This window comes from Protopterus annectens, chromosome 8.part0, assembly GCF_019279795.1.
Source record: "Protopterus annectens isolate FY-2018-M chromosome 8.part0, PAN1.0, whole genome shotgun sequence".
NCBI lineage: Eukaryota > Metazoa > Chordata > Ceratodontiformes > Protopteridae > Protopterus > Protopterus annectens.
Window position 1 is genome coordinate 1,779,380,034 of NC_056741.1, and position 27,473 is coordinate 1,779,407,506.

Below are 27,473 nucleotides of genomic sequence, written 5' to 3' on the forward strand. Positions count from 1 at the left end.
TATATATATATATATATATATATATATATATATATATCTCCATATCATACCTTTCAAATGTACAGATTTCCGCTGCATGTACAGCTGTTTGCCTCTTATCTTTGGTCCATTTTTCATAACCTTGTGTCTATCTGGCAAGTTAGTGGTATATCATTAAAGACTGACATTGGTAAATAATGACACCATTTCAGGTTGCGACTTCATACCCTTCAGAGAATCCATGCTAGTGACACACCTGTTATTCTATCCACTTTCTATGTTTGTTAGGGCAATATCTGGGGATTGTCTCTATTTGTACCAGTTGTTGTCATGGCTTTGTCCGGTTTCGTACTTTACGGGTTTAACAGGTATGAGCCATGTACATAGAACGTGGGGAAAACACCATTCATTTTCTATTCTGTGAGCAGATTACACACACGCAGGCGCACTTGCATATCCTTATTGTGGGTTACATATGTTTCATAGATAATTGTGTTTCCGTGAACTTTCATAATTCTGACCGTAACAGTTACATATCTGTATTCCAGTTTACAGTCTACTGCGAAACACATGTTCACCTTTACATATTTAAATGTGTGTACTGCACGAACGCTTTCATTACACTTTCAAGTTATATGTGCAGTGGTCGTAGGTCATCCGGGACTGCATTCACATTGGCCGGATACCGGAACCACTATTCTATTGGTGTTCTCCCTCATTGATATGCATACCCATAGTACTTAGCTACATCAACATACGTCTCACCGCTTCACCTACGACACAGGCATCCATTCTCCTGCTGGGAAAAAGGTGGTACTACATTTTACACATTCCCTATTGCCTACTGCTGTGGACTCCGGCTGCATTTTTAATCACTCCAAGGATATGCAGAACACCAAGGCATATAGTCCAGCCACATACAGGTCTTTGATTGTCAGGGTGTTCATGTAGTGATCTGGGTTTCGGCTTGTCCACCTGGTGAAAGGAACTTCTCTGGCTGAGGTCAAATGTCAGATGAAGCATATGGACAGGGATTATCTCCCTAATTTTAAGTTTTACCTGTGTTTATAGACACAGGTGTTTGGGCACCTGTCAGCAGCTTATTCTGTTGGCATTACATATTATGGGTGGGGTTGTTACAGTCCATACTCCACGGTGAGGGGTGTTCCCATTCACATTTGACTATTACCTGTATACAGTTATACGGGGATTATTATTTTTGGACATGAAGTGACTACAGGTATGCAGTTGTACATTACACAAGTGTGAAGGGCTGTTCCTGTAAATATGTACGAACCATACCTCTCAACCTCTTAGAGCACTGAACCTGCGCAAAACCTACATGATGGGGTGACAATTAGGGACACATTTTAACGATTGCTCTTACAAGCTTAGAACGTTGATAGAATGCTAGGTTTTGCATTAGCATTACTTTTCTGCAGGTTGTGGAGTCTTACACTCAGGATATTTCTCATTATTTAGTGACGTCAATCCTCAGCTATTTACCACACTGGTGCAGATTGTTGGAGGCACACACCAACACTATGGGGTGAACCTGTGGTCATTCTTAGGGTCGCCACCTTTTCGACTGCCCAAAGTGGGACATGTTCTGTAGAGATGTCAGATTTTCCAGGACAAAACATACCTACAGCCGTGCATAGTACTGAACTTTAACCTTTTTTGTACATATAATAGCTTATTCTAGTAACATTTGAATTGCTTATGCTACTTCACATAACATATTGAGGATTTATATATAAAATAACTGTTTTTTGCGACTATTAAAGTAAATTAGGAAATAAACTCTCAGGACATTTGCTATGTCTTGATTTTTTTCACAGGACACAACTGCCTACAGAGGGATTGTTACTCGCAAAGTGGGACAGGTGGTGACCCTAGTCATTCTGCGAATATCCGGACAGTTGAGTGGTATGGCACAGACCTCTGTAATACGCTGTTGTGTTCTGGCACAGCAGTAGCTCAGCATTACAGACTGCAGTCGGAACATGCTGACAGACAGTTGGGTTTCAGACTTCATACTCCAGACATTAATGCCAATGTGCAAACTGTTATTCTATCAAATTCTATGTTTCTAAGAGATATGTTTACAGATTGTCCCTGATTTTGGACCTTTGTCTCACTTATATTCACAGCTCTGTCCAGATATCTTGCTCACACAGGTTGACAGGTATGGTCAGTCATGACTGCACACAGTCAGTGTCCCTCACACTTGATCAGGGTTGACCTGTTTACATAGTGTCTTCCTCGCCCTCATGCCGTTTTCCACTATGCAAATGTGTGCATTATATTCTCCCTCCTATTCGTGTCTGGACACGTGCATCACGGGAAGGTATTTTATCCTGGGTGGTAGGTTATGCATGCCCACTTAGGACTAGACAGTGTCATGGATCTCCACTGCATGTTCTGACTTGTGTTCAGATATCTACTGGACTGGACATCATGTCGTCATACCCATTCTACTATTTACACAAGTTGGTCATCCCGTGAGGGATATCCCAAAAATTGGTCAAGACCAAAACAAGTTAGATAACAAAGATTTTTGTGGCTGCACAAAAATGTGCAGGGGGTTTTACCTGCAGGGGATACATGGTTTGCAATCCTGACACTGCCTATGGTGACAACACTTACTACATATGCGTAGGGGTCACTGTGTGTAGCTATTTCTGCAACATACCAGTGGACCAAGTACGGCTGGATTTGGTGGACGTTCTGGTATGGTGGCAGGTTGTGTGTTGTGGAGGGTATGCTGGGTAGGCTATTATGCATCCAGGTGTGTTGCGTTTGTTATGGCCAGTTCCATCAGGACCCATCTGTGGGTATGTGATGGTGCCGTATCTATACATTTGTCTCGCATATTTCCATATTCATATGTTTGTGGGATTCTGTTCTACACTATGGCCTGTCTGCTTGTCTTGCAGCTGTTTCTACATGAGGTTGTGTTTCTTTCCACTTCACCCGCTGCTCCCTCATACACATCCGGTTCACCTTTTCTGCATACGACACAAGTATCGCCTTTGAGGAATTTACCATTAAACACACACCCCTCACACACGAATTACTCACACCCCATAGAGCACTACTTTGGTTGTTGGCCCATGACATGGCCAGAGTTACACGTTGACTACCCTACATGTGTCGGGTACCTTTATGGTTGTGTGAACTACCCTGCCATGTTTGCTTTCCACATGCTATACCTCACGCACATAGGTACATGCCCTTACTTCACTTTCATTACTTGGTTGGTGTATCCGGGTACTACCCATTCAACTGTGTCACATACACGTTCGGATTATACAGCTGCCTTCCGGATTTTGCCAGCCTGTTCTACTCATTGGTAGGATGGCACCTTTTCCTATGTCCAAGCTATTCCTTACACATGTCTGACTGTTGTGGACATTGCCTTCCCACAGTCAACAGTTGTGTTTCCACCTTTTCAATTGGCCACAGTGTGACATAGGGTTACCACCTGTCCCACTTTGCGAGGGACAGTCCCTCTTTGGGCAGTTGTGTCCTGACATGTAATTGTCAACATGGCAAATGTCCTGAGATTTTAGGACAAACATATTTCTTATATTTTATGTGATAGTTGCATTAAACAGTTAATTCTGTATCTGAAATACCTGACTGTTATGAGAAACAGAATAAGCAACTTAAATGTTACAGGAATACACTTTTCTGTAGGCAAAACGGTTATGTTCTGTCCTTTGTACTGGCCGTGGGTATGTGTCGGCCTGTACAGTCTGATGTCTGTACCAAACATGTCCCACTTTGGCCATTTGTAAGGGTGGCAACCCTACTGTGACAGTTGCGGTGAACACAGCATATTTTATAAGCCGACACATACCCACGGTCAGTTCGGCAGATAGGACTTACAATTCTTGCCTATATCTAAGCTTATTCTTGTAGCATTTTGGTATCTTATTCTGTTTGTTATGACATTTATGTATTATACGTCCAGTGAAATATGTTTAATGCAACTATTGCATGACGTCTACGGAGGAATTATGTCCTATATTCTCTGAACATTTGCCAGTTTTACATGTTTGTGTCAGGACACATCTGCCCACAGAGGGACTGTCACTCACAAAGTGGGACAGGTGGTAATCTTGGTCGACGGTACAGATCATACTGTTCCTTTCGGCCTACATGTGTCCGTGTTGTTATGGCTCATTTATATGCTCCTTCTGTTTTGTTTACATGCGTATGCTATTTCCTATCAAATTTGGTATGTGAAATACGGACATACCTTTTGTATGTGACTATTACATGGCTTCTGGGATATGATTCGGACATACGGTCACTACCTATATCTACATTTCTCCTCGTGTATTTTGTTATGGACACATCTGCACAGCTATGTTCCCTCCCTCAAATTATGGGTTGGCTGGTGACCCTCTCCGTTGGACTGGACGTACCTACTGGCGGTACGCTAACATCTGATACATTTCACTTCCACATGGTATAGCTATCAACACTACGTTGGACTACAGGCACACGGTTTTCCTGTCATTTGTTCATGGGTAGGGACCCGTTATTCCCTACTGTGCATTTGTGTTTGAGTCTTCATTTTCTGTTCGCAGGGACTCTGCTTTGCATACGTTTCAGTCTCCATGGACACTGATAGGTACGATTATTATTGCTGGCAGAATATAATATTCACCAGTTTAGGTTGCTCCTCGAAAGCCAACATTGACACGCCTCACTGCGCAACTTCGATACGCCCCTTGCACTCGTGCACATTTCCTATGCACGTGGCTGTGGCGGCTGCGTGCCTTCATTAATATGCATATGGCATGACTACTCCACATCTACGCCGCACGGCCGGCGCAAGCCTTACGCCGGACTTGCGCCGAGCTTCATGAATCCGGGGAAGTGAGTCTATCAAAAGTCTGAGAACAAACCGCTGTAAGTACAGTAACTAACTGCTGATTTTGGGGCGTGGTTAAACAAGTTCAGGCTAGCCATCTCAATGCACACTTTAGATTCAAGTTCTCATTGAGACCCAGTGTCATCTCTGCATTCAGAAGTAACTGCCAACAGAGTTCTTTAAGTTGAAGTAATGTGTCAAAGTCCCCAAAAAACTGCTCAATTTGTTCTAAAACAAGAAATTTGAAACCAGTAAAGTTTGGACATCTAGTCCTGTGTCGTCCTAAGGTGTTAGTTTCTTCTTTCTTTCTTATTGCTGACAAGTGCTCTTTGGCTCTGTCAGAGATCTTTCTGATAATTTTCCCTACGTAGAATGCAGGACAACTGTTACAAACTGATGCATACCCAACCATGGTAGAATGGCAATCAAAATGTCTTTTGAATGAAACTAGAAGGGTGCAGTGTTCAAATTTAAAAGTAATCCCTGTGCATATTACGAGGCACACTATACATTTCCCACAGTTAAATGTGCCACATCCATTTCCTCTACTAACTTCGCTCAACAAGTAGTGCATGTCATTATTTTCAAAGGCAGCTTTCAAGGTGGTAGTTTTTTTGTAAGTAAAGAAAGGTTCTGCCCCTAAAGGGCTGCTGAGAAATCATGCGCTTTAATAATGTTCCAATTTTTATGGATGATATTCCTAATGGCTGCCATGCTTATGGGCAAAGGGAAACTGCAATTTCTGTCTGTGTTTTGGTCAGTATTGCTATTATGTTTGTTCTCAAACCCATATAAAAGTATAGTTTTGTGTTTGTTTTGTCTTTCCGAAGCAATTTCACAGTAAATATCTTCCACTAAATGTCTTGGGTAATGTCTGTTAATCATTTGGGAAAGAAACGTGCATTCTGTGCAGAAGGTGTCATCATCACTAATGATTCTTGAAAGCCTTATAAACTGCTCTTTAAGTACATTTTTTCTTAACAAAGAAAGGATGTTAACTTCTAAATTCAGTTAGGGGTTGCAGCCCCCCAAATGAGGAGGTGTGGTGGGCAAAGCCCCCCACATGGGTGGGTTTGCTTTCCTTCAGCTTTACTTTTTTGTCAGGATGGTCAAGCGGTTACTTACGTGGAATGGAGAGTCAGTGTTTTGGGACATCGGTGTTGTGCAGTTATCAACCTTTTTGTCTCAGCATTTTGGAAGTCGGGTAAGTGAGCATTCGGGTTTCAGAAGTAGACCCATATACATATACACATATAGATACACACACACACACACACACACACACACACACACACACACACACACACACACACACACACACACACACACACACACACACACACAGACACAGACAGACAGACACACAGACAGACAGACAGACACACACACAGACAGACACACACACACAGACAGACACACACACAGACAGACAGACACACACAGACAGACAGACAGACACACACAGACAGACAGACAGACACACACACAGACAGACAGACAGACACACACACACACAGACAGACAGACAGACACACACAGACAGACAGACACACACACAGACAGACACACACACACACACAGGATCATATGAACTTTCTAGGCTATTGACCCGGTGGCCTTTACAAGCCTAGCCAAGAATTTAGCCCATTTTTCGATAAGTCAGCACCCAATGCTCCTTTCCAGCAGGACACAGGTGGAATCCCAGGGGTGTATTTTCTGCTCCCCATCCAGTTATCCAGGTTGTGCTTAAAAAGGGTTAATGAGGTACTCTGCTTGACGTGGAGAGGGACTTTATTCCACAGAAGGAGTCTCTGGGACACAAATCTGTCCTGGCGACAAGTCATATTGATGTCACAGACCAGGTTGAGGTCATGAGTGCAGGTTACTCAAGTGGAGCTTGACTTGCAGATATGCAGCAGTCCCATCAAGGCAGGATCTGAGATTGCTTTGTATGCCAGACAGAGATCACCTCTGAGGAGTATGTATGAGACTGAATAGAAGGACTGAGCTTTTAGCCTACGTGTAGGGTAGATGTTTGAGGCCCTGTATTCTTCTGGTAAGAAACCTCTGTGGTCTCTGCTGCATGTGCTTTGTGAGGTACATGCCAAAAGGGGTGTTGTACTCAACAAAGGGTCTTAAGGGACTAATACAGGGATGTTATGACCTCCTTGTCCCTGGATGAGATACCCTTCCTAATAAGGTGGGACATGTAGAAAGTTTTCCATACAATGGAGGCAATATGATGGTCAAGTCAGTTTGCTATCAACCTGGGTGAGCAAGTCCCTCATGACTGATTGCATGCTTAGGACCTTGTTATTAGTGTGATAATTTGTTGGAAAGTCACAATCCACAAAGGGGATGAGGATGCCTTTTTTAACCTTATCCTTAAGTTATGTATACCATTAGCAGCAGCCACAAAACCAAACACATTGATGCAAACAAAGCAGCGATCAGATGCCTAATAGATGTAAACTAAACAAGATGTCTCACCCCCTTAACTTTAACATATCCATATACTACAGTGATACAGCTCCATGATAACCTGAAACAGAAATCACTGTTAGTAAATAACCTGTAATTGTGTCAAACAATTCCTACATGGGAAATGTTAGTATCTAGTCCATAATGCTTTCTTTTAACTAACTATCTGTCCTAGTTGTATCAGCTGTGTTAATCCACACAAGCTAACAGTAGTGTAAATAGTTTTGTAATTATATCTAGAATTATTGGCTTTTAAGTCAAATTTATCGTCATCCATAATATGTTCTCAGAAGCTGATTTGTTTTTACCAGGAGGTATATATAATGATATATACGCCAATTTGAAAGATATTTCAGTTGTAGTTACTATGTCAGCGCCATTAACGTTTGTGGTTTGTATAGTGTGCATGGCAAGAAGGCTTTTCACTATAGAATGGCTATACCTCCAGCTCTTACTGCCATCATTATGGATAATGTCTTATCCAAGAAGCAATATTTCTTCATCTTTTATGCACAATTTAGAGTTATACAAAGATGTCTGGCTATGCAGATGTGTTATTCAATTCTGCATACCATGTGCAGCTAATAACCTAACAGCAGCATTTCTCAAAATAGCTGCAAAAACAAATGCATAGCCAGTCAGTAGGGTTTTTATTAGATGACCGAAGATGCACGAAGATGCATTCTATCGAATGCATCTTGGTCGAACTTAAACGAAAAGGCAAAATAGCGAAGTGGCTTTTAAGCAAATTCTTTCCCAGGGAAAGAATTTGCTTGGCCGCTTCTGTTACTTTTCCATTTTCGGCACTGTAGTGCAATCTCGGAGTTGGTATATTTAAGCAGGGGGGTGTGGGGGGCAAAGCCTCCTACTTTATGTATTGTTTCAATTTTTTTTTTTTTTTTTTTTTTTGGAACAGCGATTTTTATCCCTTGGAAAAAAATCACTCTTCTGAGCTTTCAAGATTGTAAGCTTTCGCTTACATGGGGTAAATTATTCATCGTTCGCTTTTTTAAGCGTTCAATGATATAATATAGACCCAGTCAGTACATATACTTATAAATTCTCATCTCCAGGAAAGAATAGTCCCAGACCGTGGAAACCATCCCATTTTATTCCCTTATATAAAAGCACAAATCACTTGAAGTAAAACTACAGATCTACAGTCATCCTGTCATCTTTAACTAAAATACTTAAAAAATGTTCACACACAGTCGATCAACTACCTAACAGTACAAGTTACTTTCAGCAACAGGCACAGGTCTCAGCCCGCTAAGAGGCAAATGTGGAACACAGACCATAGCAATGTATGACAGTCAAAATGCAGAACATCCAATTTTCACACTGTGTGAAAAGCATATCGTGACCATGGCCTTTCAACTGAAAAACATCATATATAAGTATTTCATAATACACACTCTTGTAGACATAGATATATACACACAGATGTAGAAGCAAAAAGACAGTGTCTCACACACACACGCACACACTCAGACACACACTCAGACACACACTCAGACACACACTCAGACACACACCAGTAACTTCACTGTTGGTATAATTTATGTCTCTTTATTCATTCAGAATGAAACATCCAATGATACTCTATCAATTAAGTGGCTATAACTGCTGGGTACAGATAGTCACACACAAAGATACAAAGGCACAGATAGACAGGTGTCCCACCACATGCTCACTCAAAGAAATGTATCTAGCAGTTAGTGCCACTTTGTTGACCCAGTACTTCTCAGATGTTTCATTCTAATTCACTGAAGGAAGAAATACATACCTTCTACCAACAGTGAAGTCACTGCTGTCAGACACACACAGTCAAAGTATTACATCTCCATTGTCCCTCCTCACACAGACATACAATGTTCTCAGCTATCCTTGACTTTGCTGAACATCCCCAAATTTTTCCTCATTGCTGTCTGTTCTTCAGACATTTTTCACATATTGAGGACTGCAGTCCCTGAGTACTCACTAACTGTTCGAATTTTAGACTTCATAAAATGCATGCCAAGGCAAAATGTGTCATTTATCAAATTTCAAAGCGTGTTTATCATCTGATTTGGGAACTTTGTCTCCATTTTTTTCCTTCATCCCAGATTCTTGAGCCAATACATTGTCAGATGCTTACATACACTTCATACCTCTCAAGTGTCTAGATTTTTGTCCTTTTTCCTCAAAATCTATGGTTTTCTGGCAAACCACTGAAGGCTGAAATCTCTAAGTTACAAACATTTGAGTTTCAAACTTTATATCATTCAGAAAATGCATGCAAACACAAATCCTGTTATTCTAGCAACTTTCCAAGTTTATAAGAGAAATATTTAAAATTGGTTCCTTTTTTGAGCCTTTGTACCCCCATTAGGACTATGTCCAGATTTCTTGTGTTAAGAGGTTGACAGCTATGAAACACACACACACACTTGCACAAGTGCACACACACCCTTCTCATACCTTTCAACTGCCCAGAATTTTGTTTGCAGAACACCTAAATTATTTTCCTCACATTTTTGGTCTGTTCCTCATAAAATATGTAGTTTTCTGGCAAATTATAGGGGATTGAAATAAGATAGACGTTTCATACATCATATCATTCAGAACATGTATGGTAACACAACCTGTTAGTCTAGCAACTTTCCAAGTTTATAAGAGCAATATCTAAAAAATTGTCCCCAAATTTTGTGCCTTTATCCCTGCATTATGTTTGGCTATTGGCTTTGTCCAGATTTCTTACTTTAGGAGGTTGAGTGGTATGCATTAAAGAGAGGGAGAAAAAAATAAAAGAGAAGCAAAACAGTACTAAAGTAAATAACTGCAGTACCAGCTGTTAAAATGCTTCATTTTAACTGCTGGCATCGCATATTTACTTTGATACTGTTTTGCTTCTGTTCTATTTTTTCTCCCTCTCTTTAAACGCAATTTGGCACAACTGTGTTTATCGAGGGGGGAAAAGTGACAGAAGTTTATTTTTTCCCTGTTGTTCTTGCTTCAGGGTTATCGTTATAGGCAGCCATGGACTTTCACTTGGCATTCTGATTGGCTGCTTAAGGTCAAAATCATTTTCTGATTGTCTCCCTTTCTCTCTCTTTGCCAACTGGCTATAATTACACAATTTGGGAGTCAGTCAGAAAACGAAAAGTGGAACCACTGCTGACAAAAGTGGAACAGTGGAACACTGCTTCATTTCAGTGTCAAAGCGGAGCTTTCTGTACAATGCAGTCTGGTTGAATGCTAAGGCAACAGGGCATGGATTTGGGTCAGACCATAGCACAACAACATTACCAACTTTTTAAACTAACAGATGAAATGAAGGATGAAACTAGTGCATCCCTATTTTTAGGGAACAGCATTTAATAGTTTCACACCCAAAGCCGTTACTTTGACTCAAATACTGGGCATCACAAACAATAGAATCAATTGGTTCAAAAGTTGCCTCAGCCACTGAACAGTGTGTACACTGGACTGATGAGCTGTGAATGCCACGAACATTAGATGCGCTGCAAGGTTAAATATTGGCTCCTTTATTATTTAATGAAAATTGTCTGGAACAATCTAAGCTACTCCTACAGCCAAAAAAACTGAACTAATGATATTTTCACCTTCAAACCAGCAAACTATTGTAGCTTAACAGTCCTAATCAGCTGATGTATTTTGCACCAACTCAGTTCTTATATTGACTAAGACTGAATTAGCAAGTCTGGCATGCAATTCAGAAAACGAATCAAACTAAAGTTCTCCAAAGTAATACAATTCCTAACAGAAATGTGTGCAAGACTGTAGCTCAGACCTACTTTTTCCCTAGTCTCCTGTATGCTTCACCAATTGTCCTTAAGCTACGGTCCTCTCTGCCAGCTAGACTGGAGCAATGTTATAATAAAACTGCAAAGTTTGCAAGTAACCACATTAATTGGACACATCACTGCGTGGCACTTCACTACCTTAAATGGCTAGAACTATTTAGTCTACTAGGCTATTCTTGTATTAAGACTAACCGCATCCTCTATATCCCAGGTTATGGCTCTCAAGTGGATTTTTACTGTATGGATGAAATATGCATATCCTACCTGCTGTCTGTGTGCTAATATTACAATGAAGTATGTTCATGCATGGTAGTGTGTACATGTACTGTAAAATAATGCTGGACATTCAACCATACCTCAAACTCTTAGAGCAAGAATCTGGATAAAGCCACAAATAATGGGGGGGGGGGCAAAATATGGACACTTTTAAATATTGTTCTTACAAACTTAGAAAGTTGATAGAACAGATTTTTGCATTAATATGAATTTTCTGAAGGATATTAAGTCTGAAAATCAAAGGTCTACCATTGTTTTCTGACTTCAGTCCTCATCGATTTGCCAGTGATTAGACAGAAAACTACAATTTTATGAGTTTACATGCCATATATTCTATGGTTTTATAGTACTAACTGAGATTAACATGCTATAAATATTTAGTGTAGGTGACCTGCTAATTCTTTAAGTTATAATCTTGAGTGTTTCTAAAATATTTTTACTTTTAGTGCATTCAAATGCATTGTGACACTTTTGTCCCCTGGTTTTGCTTAAAAAGGGTTTTGCCCATTCAGACTTTTCCCAGTAGATGCTAATAAATGTCTATTTCCTGCCTAGTGCATAACCCACATCTCCATGACTAAAGTGAAGTGCACCTAAGAGACTAAAATGCTACTGTTTGCCACATTGTTGCCACTCAACATATTCACCTGCATATTTCAGAAGGTGATCTTTGCATGTCTTGGATGTGGCACTGTGGTACACGTGGTCAAAGGCACACAGCTGTACATCTGTCAGGGGTGGGGAGATAGAACAACACAGAAGAGGTCAGCCATGTGCATCATGTAGACTTATTTTACTGCGTACTACATACTGTTAAATGACCCCCACACTATCTGCCAACAGAAAGTACAGATGAAAGCATGGCGGGGTCACAGCAGAAATCTATCAGAAGCATTTGCAATATATTCACATATATTCTACTGAATACTTTTGATAATTACATATTAAAGAAAATACAAGAGTCTACAGGAGTAGTATATTCATCTACCCTCTGCAACAAGCTTCCAACATGTGCACATCCAACATGTGCACATAGTTGTGTGTATTTATGAGCAGCACACTGTAGCAGAAGTAAGCCTTTAGTATCATGCCATCCGTGTATGCATTCTTTTACATGTTGTACTGTTCACATGACCATGCCATCCATGTATGCATTCTTTTACATGTTGTACTGTTCACATGACCATGCCATCCATGTATGCATTATTTTACATGTTGCACTGTTCACATGACCATGCCATCCATGTATGCATTCTTTTACATACTGTTCATATGAGAGAAACCCCTAATATCTGTACCCCGGAACCACCTCTAAAATACTACAGGAAACAATGAAATGCTGGTTCACTGAGAATAAGAGCATAAAAAGTTTATTTGGAGTATGAGTAATCTACATGAGAGCTGTTATTTAATAAACACTCATGTTAAGAATAAAATCCTAACCATGCAAAGTCATAAACTAGATACTGAGAAGTGTATACATACCTGAAAGATAACGAGATCAGCAGCGAGCAGCTTGTTTTGCTCCTTAACGATGTCTTCACTAAGATAGCCATCTTTCCAAGCCGAACAGGTTTCGTCAGCATAACTGAAATGTTCTGGATTCTTAGGAGAACCTGAATGATTCCAATTAAGAGTTTATACTATTGATATAAAATAAATGCAAGTCCCCAAAACAAAGATTATTCATTTAAAGCTGCACAGTGACTTAACTTGCTCGTATTCTACACACATACTTTTAACTGATCAGGGAATCAGAGTTGGTGTCCACAAAAAGACAAGCTACAGCAACAGGCTACACTATGTGCAGTTACACGCAACCTGAAGTCTACTTGTAATAGGACTAAAATAATGCAAACTTGGTCAAAATCACAAACTCGTCAGTGGAGGTCACCATATGGAAGGCTCTCACTTTCTTTAATGTGCAGTGACTGCATGTCAGTTACATTAAGTATGGGATGGCAGGGTACAGACAACTGCATGGGAAAAGAAGGGCTTTACCCCAGTGAAAAATAAACTATTCAAAATAGCATTTAAATTAATTCAAAATATTAATACAAAATTGAAATTTCAGTTTCTATGATTAATCAAGGCTTGCTTCATTGAGCCCCATTTTGGAGGGATACTAGTTCTGCCCACCCAAAGCATCCAGATATCTAATTTTAGATGTTTTTGTTTTATTAGTTTCACTGAAATAGTACATCTAACTTGTAGATTGATTTAATCAACCATATTCTATTTGGTAGGTAGCTTGTCATATTAAACCCCAAAATAATCCACCTCATTTTGATAAAGTCATATATCCTTCTTCAATCTGTTTCCCAAGGCTGTTTACCTTATCTGAATGGCACAGTGTTACTCTTTCCAGCTGCTAAAAAGAATGATGTATGTAAATGAAAGAAAAACCTAGAACAAAGTCATGCAGACAGTATACGAGCAGCCCAGTGTTTTCACTGGAAGTGTTGAAAGGGCATACTTAAAGTCTTCACCATGCCTAGGATTGTTAGAAACCGATACCATGCAGGCTGCATACTTTCTCCCCTAGGCACATTAGAAGACATCACTGAAAGTTAGTTTGGCAAAAAGATAGCAGAATTCCCATCTTCTGTACTTATTCTAAAGACCAGTTCAAGCTTGTAACAGGTTATATTAGTAAGGGATTGCACTTGTATGTCGTTTACTTTTCAACAAAATGACATGTGGGCAGTGCTCATCTGAAGATCTAGCACTGGGGTTTCTGGACCATTAAATGTCCTTTTTTTCAGTGGCTATACAAGGTTGAAACCATAGCTCTCAACCTTCAATCTCCAAACTGTAGAAGCCTGCCTCACATAACATGGAACAAATGACAAAACGTGGAACACTTACCAGCTAGAAAGATCCTGAATGGTTAAAATGGGTTATATTATACTTAAAATGTTCTCATGGTTAAGTACTATGATTCAGCATTACTTACTAAATACATTGGTTAAAAAAAAATGTGACAGACCCTTTCAATGTGGAACAGTGAGGAACATGGATGATTTTTTTAAAACTCAGAATGAAGAACATTCCTCATTATGAGGAATGAGACTGAAAGGGTCTAAAGTGCTTATTCTGCTGCTTAAATGTATAGCACTTTTGTACAACTAAACCAGTAAATTAAATCTGAATACCTCAGTAGTAAGTCTAACAGCTGTCAGTGAGTTTTAGGGAACATCAGGCAGGAAGTACACCTGAATTTAGACACCTTAGACTTCATTGTAGTGGTCTATTTTCACAATGCAAGAAAAGATGAAATTAATGTGTAAACTACACACTCAAACAGAGTTGGTATGTTGGGTACTAGGCGCTGGCTTAGTCAGCTCAGTTCTCTGGAGGGTGTGTACAAGTTTAATAAATTTGCTGGTATCAGCGCATCTTCTGTTGTACAGAGGACGTTGATGGCAGTTTTAATATGAAGTAGGTATGTGAAAATTACAAAATAAAATTACGTAAGGACAGTCTCAGTTAAGAACTATTTGTCATTCCTAATGCAGAAATTCAAGGTGTATTCTTGGAAGGCCTGCCCCATGTGTAAAATCTTGAATATAAAGCAGTCTGCTACAGAAGTCTGACAATGGAGTAGTGAACATGTGCACTTTCTACAAATATTGGTAGATTTAATTCCTTCCAAACCAGCATTAATGGGTGATGATTCCAACTATCCAAATATTAAACCGACATTTGATTGATTACCTAACCATTTTGTGAACAAATATTTTTAGATATGAGGAAAATAAAATACAACACAAATTGTAAATTTCAACACCAGGAAAAAAAGCAGTATAGGAAGGCACTTCACTGTAGACATTTTATAGCCAATCTTACTGCAATTAAGGGTCTTGGAACATCTGACTATAACACTATCAATTTTGATATTACTGAAACTATTAAGCAGTATTACTAACATCTGTGATTATAAAGCCTTATCAAATGAGAAATAAATTATTTTCTGTCCAATGATTGGTCGTGTTCACTTGGATGTGCCTGTGCTTGGACTCTTATTACAACTGCTTTGTAATTCTGATTTAGAATGTGTTGGTAAAATACACCAAGTCATCTCACTGCAAAATACCAATACAGTGATATAACCATCCAAGATTACATCATCTAAGAGAAGAATCTGTGCTTTCTATCAGAAATATCTAGCATGACATAAGAAAACCTAATACAAAATTATAACCAATTGCAATGGGCTATTTCTAATACTGAGAATAATTTAGTAAAGAAAGAGAAAATGAAAAATTAGAAATGTTGATTCTCCATGGAAAGCCAACCAGCTTATAGGCCCTTTCACAGTGATACCTTTAAATGAGAACAATGACTGCACCCAAGAAGCAGAAGCTACAGCTGAGGTATTTACTAACTGCTACCCTTGTCTGCATTATTCATGTGTACAGCATGTAGAACCGTCAGCTAATGAGCATGATGCTGTGCAATAAAAATGTGCTTATTTTGAGGTAGGTGAAACGGACTTAAAATTAGTACTTAATCTTACTTTTAAGATTTCTACTAGTAAATATGGGACCAGACACCTTCAGAAGACTTTGGGAAATGTGTTGGCTCTGCCCTTTTATTAGATATTTATTAAGCCATTAAAGAATTATGTACCAACAGTATGGAAGACATGGAATGTGGTTCTCACCTATAAAAGTGGTCACAGTTTCTAACTTGTTCACCATTATAAGTCGCACTACTTTCTCAGAGTGGTTTTGCAGGCACCTCTATCTGCAGAGTTTAAGCAGAGAGTAGTACCAGAATTATGCTGCCAGGTACTTTTTCTGTATCACACATGCACACACTCATGCCCATCAGTTCCCTGATCCCCATCACTGCATGTCTTTGGAATGTGGAGGAAACCAGAGCTATAGACTCATTAATCTGACATCTGTCCTGGAGAAGTGATTTGAAACAAATCTTTTAGCATGGATTTATAAAAGGAGCTTTTTTTTTGTTTTGATTGTCAGTTTAGCTGGCCCTGTGTGACTGATAATTACTGTAGTACATCTGGATTTTGCCAACTCATTCAATAAGATGTCAGTTAATGTTACTATAGCGACAGACAGTAACCTCTTTCAAAACCAGTTTTAACACTACTGGCTTAATACATACATGGTTATCAAACTGCACACCAAAGGTAATGATTTTAGGCCTTTATCTGGGGAGAAGGGCCAATGTTGGGACCAGTTTTATTTTCCTTATTTAGAAAGAGGACTAGTGAGACGGGTGCCTCAAGGGTCAGTATTGTGATTAGTTGTACTTAACTTGATGTTATCTACATTTCCCTAAGTCACCTCATGCTTGTAGATACACAGATGGATGTAAAATTGATGTAGTCATTTAACCAAATACTGTTTGTCAATTTAAAGTAAAATATAGCAAGCACAGATGAAAGGTCAAACAGAATGAGTGTTTAGTGCAGTACATCAAAATAGATATTACAAGTTTTCGAAAAACATCATATTAAATTTGAGTTATTAGACCAAGTTAAAACGTTTAAGGATTTTGATATATTTTACACACACACACACACACACACACACACACACACACACACACAAGCACACACATGCATATTTGCAAACACACACATTTGCACACACACACAAACACACATACACATTTGCACACACACACACACAAACACACATACACATTTGCACACACACACACAAACACACATACACATTTGCACACACACACACAAACACACATACACATTTGCACACACACACACAAACACGCACATTTGCACACACACACACACACAAACACATGCACATTTGCACACACACACACACACACACACACACACACAAACACATGCACATTTGCACACACACACACAAACATGCACATTTGCACACACACACATTTGCACACACACACACACACTTGCACACACACACACACACACACACACACACACACACACACACACACACACACACATTTGCACACACACACACACATTTGCACACACACACACACACATTTGCACACGCACACACACACATTTGCACATGCACACACACACACATTTGCACACGCACATTTGCAGACGCACACACGCACACTTGCACATGCATACACATGCGCACTCATACACACACACACTTGCGCACACACATTTGCACACCATACACACACATGCATGCACACGCACACATTTGCACATGCGCACACATTTGCACATGCACACATTTGCGCACATTTGCACGCACACACATTTGCGCACACACACACACAAACACACACACATTTGCGCACACACACAAACACACACACATTTGCACACACACACAAACACACACATTTGCACGCACACATTTGCACACACACACAAACACACATTTGCATGCACACATTTGCACACACACACATTTGCACACGCACCCACACTTGCACATGCACCCACACTTGCACGCACTTGCACACACACACACACACACACACACACACACACACACATGCATTTGCACACACACACACATACACATTTGCACACAAACACACATAAACACACATTTGCACACACATATCTGCACATGCACACTCACATGCACTCACACTTGCACATGCACACATGCACACTCACACACACTTGCACACGCGCACATCTGCACATGCACATTTGTACACGCACACACACTCACACTTGCACATGCACACACACTCACACACACTTGCACGTGCACACGCACGCACACTTGCACACACACGCACACGCATGCACATGCACACATTTGCACACACACACATTTGCACACATATTTGCATGCACACACATGCACACATTTGCACACACACACACATTTGCACACACACACACACATTTGCACACACACACACACACACACACACACATTTGCACACACACACACACTTGCACACACACATACATTTGCACATACACACACACACATTTGCACATACACACACATTTGCACATACACACACACATTTACACACACATTTGCACATACACACACACATTTGCACATACACACACACACATTTGCACATACACACACACATTTGCACATACACACACATTTGCACATACACACACACACACATTTGCACTTGCGCGCGCACACACACACTCGCACACACACACGTGCATGCTCACGCATGCACACACTCACGCATGCACACACTCACGCACGCACACACTCACGCACGCACGCACATTTTAACCATATTATCGAGACCTCATGCAATGAAACTGCTGGAGCGCTTATTCAGAAAAATGACAGTTACAGATCCTACACATCTTCCTTCTTTATACATCTATTATTCAACAAAGTTTGGAGTATAACTCTATGTTTATGTACAGTTTAAGTTGTATATTTTCACTGGATTCTTTCAACATAGATTCACCACCACATTACTGAGTTTAATGCATATCTCATGCTGAAAAATTACAGAAATGAAATTTTACTTATTACATGTAGACTGTGGTGGTGGTGCTGCGGTAGTGTTGTCGCCTCACAGTACGATGTTGTCCTGTTCGTTTCTCAGCTAGAGCATCTTCTGTGTGGAGACATGCGTGAATGGGCGTACCTTCGTTGAAGGTTGTGTGTCAGGGCTGGCAACTCGGCATGTAAAAATCTACTGCCAATCATTAGTGGACCGGAGTTCTGCTGTGGCGACCCCTAACTGGGAAAAACTGAAAGACACAACAACATGTAGATTACGACACAAGCTATGCCAAACGTCTGTAGAATTTCAGATTTCTAAACTTTAGATCATGAAAGATTACCAAAACAGTGAATCTAAATATCAATATGAAAAAAGAGACATGTACACAACTCGGCCTATACAATAAACTGACACCTGAAATGAACAAAGGCCAAAATGTAGGTGACTTTAAAGTTGAATCTAGCAATGACCATAATACGCCTAAATAAAATACCACAGTCAGTGTTGTAGGATGACCTTCAATTTTAAACACTGTTTTGATGAACTTTAGAACTTATGAACATGGTACACAACCTTAAAGCTGTTACAATAGTTAACACTGCCCCGTTTGGTGAACATAGGCAATATTTCATTAATATAACAAAACCAGTTTTATTGTAGGATAACGACATGCTAGCATTGGCTGAATCACACTGAAAAAACATCTTTCCAACAATGTAGGGGCAATGCAACCAAAAATGTTGATGCTTGAGTACTTTACTGTGATCACTAAATGAATCTGTGAATGTTTGAGGGTATGATTACTAAATGGATCTGTGAATGTTTGAGGGTGTAATGTCTTTCAATAAAGACCACAATGAGAACTATTGAGTTCAATTGCTCTTGCCCAGTGTCCCACCAAATGACACACCCTGCACCTTTACATGGGAAATTGTATTATGTCTCCCCATGCAAATAATGCTTGGTTTTAGAATTCTGGAGCTTCAAAGTGTTAGCTGACAAATCAAGCTGTGGTATCACAACAGGGGTGTTGACTGGTCCATTCTGTTGACAGCTTAGTCTAGATCAGATGTGTCCAACCTGTGGCCCGCGGGCAGCATGTGGCCCTCGGAGCTCTTCCATGCGCCCCCCAACCTCTAACAGCAACATTGATGTATGCATGCCCCAAAACACTTTTTTTGTTTTCTGTTTTTCACGCCTGTGACCTGTAACTCTACCACTGGTGTATGCATGCGCCAAAGCATCCTTCTGTTTTTATTTTTTTTTTGCGCCAAAGAAGGATCTGTGTGTTCGTGCCGTTATTTCATGCATACATGCATGAAACCTGCTTTACAGCCAAATTACTTACCTTACTGAGCTGTAAACTGCTTAATTTGTTTAAGGAGTAGCCCCGCTCCGTTCGCCCTCGCTTCGCTCGGGCTCTCTTCTCTCCCCTCCCTGCCCCTATTCCCACCCACCCCCACTACATCTACATTTATAACCTCTTAGCCACACCCACACCACTCTGCCCCAATCACCTTTTAACTTCACTAATTATCTCTCCTTGTTCACATCACACCTACTCATATGGCTACTACTCCCTCTAGTGGATCGCAACCATACTCTAAATCCTACCAGCCTCTTTTCCTCAAACCTTTTCTTCAACTACTGATTGTGGACTATTAAATCACTATCCCTACAGACATGTGGTACTCCATTCTACTACCCATCCTACTAGCCCCATACCTCCTTACCTTATATGAAACACAACCTCTCGGAGGACTTCATGCCTCATATGGTCATACCTGTAATCCTGAAACCAAACATACCCACTTTATTCACATCAGTAATACCAAGCCGTCGCTCACATCATGCTCCTGTTCTCAGCACACTCACCCCAGCAAAATCAGCCCTAGACTCAAACATTACAGTAAAATAATAGATAAACTTATGAAACTTATCTCTAAGTTAAGACTCCATCTGTTAATTGACGGGGACATACACCCCAACCCTGGCCCTAACAACATAAATAAATCCTCTCTCTCTATTAGCAACCAAAGCTACATCCCTACAATTCCTCATCCACCTAACTCTCTCTTAACCTGTCATCTCAACATCCGAAGTATCAATAACAAACTGCATGAACTTCATGCACTCCTTGCTGATCTAGCCCCTGATATTTTGTGTCTCTCAGAGACCTGGTTAAAACCCTCCATTCCAGACAATGAAATACTTCCCCCTGGGTATAACATACACAGGCTGGACAGAGCATCCAGAAAAGGGGGTGGGGTTGTGGTACTATACAAATCTGATATGATTGTAACTACCGACATTATTCAACCGCCTCAGTCCAATAACTCTGAAATCCTAGCTACTAAACTGAAACTAAATAACAGTAAACACATCTACATAATCTGCATGTACATTCCCCCAGGTAATAATATAACCACACTTGAAGATATCCTATACTGGATATCCATCCACTACCCCCAAGAGACCATACTTCTCGGTGACCTTAATATTGACTGGAGAACTTGTTCCTCTGAATCCCCTACCACCCACATTAACTTGCATTCATTCAAGCAAGTTATTAACACTCAGACTAGAACTAGCAAGCCCAACCAGAAAGAAAGTATACTTGATTGGGTGTTCATAAACAACCACCCCAACCTGTATACATATGGTACCCTCTCTGATAGTCTTAGTGATCACCATCTCACATATATAATCAAGCAGAAAATATCTAACCACAACCAATCACTACTAAGATATGTAAGAAACAAAAAAAAAATTTGATTTAACCAAGTTCCAACTTGAACTAAAATCCTGCAATTGGTCAATGCTTAAAAGCCTCCCCTTAGAAGAAGCAGTACTGTATTTTAACAAAAAATTTCTGAAGATTCTTGACCTTCATGCTCCCATCCGCTCTAAAAAAACAAAGCCAAAAACTGCACCATGGCTCTCAAAAGAGACCAGGCTCAAAATTAAACTCAGAGACAAAGCTTGGGGTCTATGGCGAACCACCAAACTCCCTCAGGATCAAATATTATACAGGCAACTCAGGAATGAAACTAAAAAACTTGTACTACTTGACAAAAAAAAATACTTCAGTAATCTACAGTCCTTTCACCAAAAAAACCCTCAAAAATTCTGGGCTGGACTAAATAATCTAATACACCCTGGTAAAAAGACTACCCCTGTACCTGAGGCCCTCACCGACAAACCATTAGAACTAGTTGCAGATAGCTTTAATCGCTTTTTCACTGAGACCATCCAAACCCTAGCAAGCAACTTGCCACCTAGCCCCTACAGCCCAAACAGCTCCACCTCTATTAATCTTCCACATTTTAGCTTCCAACCTATTGCTACCTCATTTATACACACCCTACTCAAAAAACTAAAACCTACCACTCTTGCAGCTGACCAACTTCCAGCTGAATATCTACAAAAATCTGCTGACGCCATTGCCTATCCTATCTCAGTACTTATAAATCGCACACTAATTGAAGCTAAAATTCCTAATATCCGGAAAATATCTTATGTCATCCCTCTCCATAAAGGGGGAGGCTCTACCGAACTATCCAACTATAGGCAATTTGCCATACTCTCTCCCCTAGCCAAAATAATGGAAAAATGTATCCAAAAGCAGTTTATGAACCATTTAATAAACAACCATCTCCTGGCAGATACCCAACATGGCTTTAGACCTCACCATAGCACCACTACAGCCCTATTAGCCTTCTCTAACACCATTAATTCTTATTGTAATAATAACCATATCTCTTCCGCTCTATTCCTGGACCTGTCCAAAGCTTTTGATATGGTGGATCACCAACTATTAATCCACTCCCTAAGATCACTCTGTCTAGAACTTAAATCTCTTCAATGGTTTGAGTCCTACCTAAGTGGTAGACAACAAGCTGTACTCTGGCACTCAAAACTTTCCACCTTATTACCAACTAACCTGGGTGTTCCACAAGGGTCTATACTAGGCCCTCTGTTATTCTCCATCTTCATAAATGATCTTCACACTGCCATTCCTAAAGTCAACTGCATTCAATATGCAGATGACTCAACTTTGATATGTTCAGCCACATCCCCTGCAGAGTTACAGCTAAGCACCCAAACTACCTTTAACACGATAGAAAACTGGCTATCCAACCACCGCCTACTACTAAACCCCAAAAAGACCAAAATGCTTATATTCTTACCTACACAAAAGTCCCCCCCCATAAACTTCATAATTAAATCCAAAGATGGCACAATTATCTCTCCTGACCCTTCTACTAAACTTCTAGGTGTCACCATTGACACCCACTTAAAATTTGTCCTGGCCTCCCTTTTAGGACACATCACTGCATTAACCTAACTCAGCTTGGTTGGCTTGAACTTCCTAGTCTCGTGCTCTACAACCAACTGATCATAGCCCACAAAATCATTTACACCCCTGATAACACTCCTTCACTCAAACACCTAGTCACCCTGTATAACAATCCACGACCACTTTGTTCTTCCAATAAGGTGCTCATCCAGACTTACAAAACCAACAACCAAGCCGGAGACTCTCTCCTGTCCAACTCCCTAGGTAAAACCTGGAACCTTTTACCCCCTGAGATAACCTTAATTTCTTCCCTGTATCACTTCAAAACCAAGCTCAAACTATACCTGGGCTCTAAATGGTCCTGCTACTGTACCAAGCCTGGCTAATCCTCACACTACTCTATAATTTAGTTATTAATGTCCTCCCTCTAACTATTAATCTTTTATGATAGTAGCATATGGTTCCTATAACTATATTATTAGTGTCTTCTGCTGACTTCTTGTTGTAAATGACATATTGTTGTAAAATGTATTTTTTACTTTTTCAGGCAACCCAAACTTTTGTACATTTTTTTGCCTTTCTTTATGTTTTGTATTTACTACTCGTGGAGCTTTTCTCCCCGGGCCTCTGCTGAAAATGGACATACATCCAGTCGGACTATCCCGGTTAACAAATGTAAAATAAAAATAAATAAATAAATAATAAATAAATAATAAATTATTTCATGCCAAAGAATCGGTGTGTGTGTGTGTGTGTGTGTGTGTGTGTGTGTGTGTGTGTGTGTGTGTGTGTGTGTGTGTGTGTGTGTGTGTGTGTTCTTGCTGAAGAGGAACTTGTGTATGGATTTGCCGCCATTGCTTTTGAAAGGGACACTACTTACTTGTGTTAATAGGGAAGTACGGCGTGAGTACATGCATGAAACCAGAATATTTGTGTATATGAAAGTAGAAGAGGAGTGTGTGTGTGTGTATGTGTGCATAACAGAGAGAGACACATGCACAAAGAGGCTAATGACGATCAGTCTACCCACTGAACACAAATAAATTAGCTCACAAATATATCGTACATTAAAAGTACACTTTCATTAAATTGCAGCTTTCCTGACAGAGAGAGTGTTGTATTGAATATGAAATCATACCTCTCAACTGTATGGATTTTTGCTTCATCTTACAATTTGTGTTGTTTGCTTAGGAAATAAAAGTAGTCATCCAAGGTAATGCAGTTCCAGAGAGTAAGAATGAGACAGCAGCCTAGGGTTAATGGGTCAGTAATGGACTGACTTTGTGGAACTGTAGCATATAAAGTTGAATTGTTTTTTCTGACAAACAAAAAAGCATCCAGTACTGTTTTGTCATTGGTGGCTTCTAAGCAGTGGTAGACTGGACAACAATAAACATAGCTTTGGTGGGTCATCAATACTGGCAAATTAGGTGGGCACAATGTCATCTTTTAAATGTTGGGGGTTTTAGTGTGCATGTGTGTGTTTGTTTTGGGAGGGCAGCAACAGTAGATGATTATTAAAGACAGAGACTTAGAGACTGTGGAGAATGTTTCTTTGTTTCAAAACCTGATACTTGGGTACTAGGCATGCCAAAAGTAGATTTTTAAGACATAGCTTATTGCCATTTGCAGTGGATGGATATTTACATTTAATGGACAATGCTAGCATTGCAAGTGTGGTCCTGTAGGGATCTGAACGATGCCAAGTCTACCACTGCCAATGTCTTGTAAAGTGACCTGGAAATGGATATTGGGATGTTACTGAAAAAATACAGTAAGTGGGCTTAGAAATATAGTTTAATTAAACAAAGTGCACTTGCAATTTGCAAGGCATAATTTAATTTATTTCAGGTAGTCCAGATCCTGGTAGATTGTATACCATTACACTTAATTAGGGGGAGCTGTCATTCTGGGGAAATAAGCAGCCCTAGTTTCAGTGAAAGCTCTGATTGTTTGCAGGTAGGAAGTTGCAGGATGTGGATGCAACATGTTTTACTTATTATTTTTAATGCATTTCTCGTTTCAAAGCATGTTTTTTTTTAATTGCAAAAGAAGGCAGGATTGAATGAGCCATATAATGCTTAACTGACAATGATGGGATAGAAAGATTATAAGTGATGTATAATGTTTACAGCTACAGTTGTTTCAATGGCATCTGTGATGCATAACTTTTGGGCCTGTGTCCCACTTTGATTTTTCACTTTGTCCAGATTTTTTGCTCTAAGGTTGAGAGGTATGGTTCCATACTAAATCAGAAGGTTGAACTTACCTTGGAAGACTTTTCAGCATAATTACGAGAAACAGAGCCTTTTTAATATCTCTGCTTATTTCCAATATAAACTGCCATGTAACCTTGCAAATAACCTTCCAAAGCAAACTTTATTGTACTGTGCAGTCCATTCGACTCAGCGCAGCCCAGCCACAGAAATGAATAAAAACAGCCAAGTACATCACACAAAAATAGCAGTTGCAATAAAATCCACAAAATACACACATTTCAAGTGTATTTTGTGGATTTTACTGCAGCTGCTATTTTTGTGTGGTGTACTTGATTGTTTATATTCATTTCTGTGGCTGGGCTGTGCTGAGTCGGACTGCACAGTACAATAAAGTTTGCTTTGGAAGCTGTGAAGTCTACCTTTTTATTTGCTGCTTGTTCAGTTTGAACCTTCTTATTAAGCTACTTTAATTCTTTTGGAATTGACAGGTATGCTTCATTGGTTCGGACGTAAGCATAGAGTGCTAATGCGACAGCTCAGTAAACTGTCAGTCTGTGAATAACTTCTGCACAAATTAATCAGTCTGTGAATAACTTCCGCACAAATTAAAATGTCTGAATGTCAATGAATGTCAAATGGCTTTAGATTGGAGGGAAGTTATATCTTAGAGAGTTTATGGATTTCTTATTGATTTACGTTTTGCTGAGCAGTTGTTTGCTAATTTATTGATGGTCCTTTTGATGGTGGGAAATTGCATGGATGAGTCCATCTCTAGTATGATTTTATTTTTCAAATATTTTGACATCCACACACTTTCAGTGAGTTTGTGGCATTTGATTACTGAGGTTGCCTATTTTACAAGTAGGGGCACCTTTTGTGAGTGTGAGTGTGTGTGAAAGAGAGAGAGATTTAATATGTATACTGAATACATTTTTGCAAATAGAATTCTTAGTTAAATAGGCCCCTCCTCTTGGGCAAGTAGACTTGAGTAACCAATATTAGATCTTAGCCATCCAGCTAAGAAAGTTTAGTATGTGGGTTTTCCAACTGGTTTGATGAAGGCTATGTTTCTTACACAAGGAGTACATTTATCCATCCAGTTGCCATGTTGCTAAACTACATTGTTTGATAATGAGAGGAGCTTTTTACAGAAGTTGAAGTTCTTCTGTCAAGAAGTTGTTCATACAAAGTGGCTTGTTTATGTTGCAGTGAAGGCTGTTGTCTTTGTAGTGAGCGTTTTAAGTATAACCAGTATTTCTGAGGTGGAGGAAGTCTCTTAAGGCAGGATCTTTCTTAGTCTGGAAAGCAAGCCAGTGATAAAATGTATAGGAGCCAGTGAGAGAGGAAAGCAAGAAGCTTTTTAGTCTGTTTGGATAACTAAGTGCTTTGACCTTTTTTGTCAGAAATGGTTGTAGTCTGTCTTTTTGCAGGGTGTTTTGCTGAGGCACATGCCAAAAGGGGCTTTGCACTCAGTAATGGCTCTGATAAAGGAAGAATACAGGGATGTTATGACCTCCTTGTACCTGGATGAGATACCCTTACTAATGAGGTGGGCCATGTGAAAAGCTTTCTGTACAATGGAGACAACATAGTGGTCAAAAGTTAGGTTTCTATCAACCTGGGTGCCCAAGCACCTCACGACTGATTGCATGCTTACAACATTGTTATTAGTGTGCTAATTTGTGAGGACATTACTCTCTCCAAAGGGGATGATGCATTTTTGGCATTTAGCTTGAGGCCATGTTTCTGGCACCAGTCATTTGTTTGGGTGAGACCCTCTTGTAGCTTATTCAGAATTGTTTTATTAAGTCACTAATGTGAATTCTTTACTTTATTGCAAACTTGTTGGCTTATTTTTGTGGATTATAGTATTGTAGGACTGCTGGAGTGGTTTTCCCAGTGAGAAATGCTAGTGCTGTAGTTGTAAAAAAAAAAAAAAAAAAAATATATATATATATATATATATATATTAACTAAGATGTTAGAGTTAACTGTTAGATTAGAGAATTAGAATTAGAATTTTAAGGCAAATATTTGGTATTTATTACATTTATTCATTGTTCGAATGCACCTGCAGC

General features: G+C 39.8%; 1 protein-coding gene across 1 annotated transcript in view; it reads right to left on the reverse strand.

Annotated features, from left to right (window-relative positions):
• The window catches only part of LOC122809636 (NAD(P)H dehydrogenase [quinone] 1-like), a 291,346-nt gene that overhangs the window by 189,655 nt on the left and 74,218 nt on the right, over positions 1-27,473 (reverse strand). Inside the window, exon 3 of the mRNA XM_044081273.1 lies at positions 12,916-13,046. Coding sequence (XP_043937208.1) covers positions 12,916-13,046 — 131 coding nt within the window. The remainder of the gene's footprint in view (positions 1-12,915; positions 13,047-27,473) is intronic.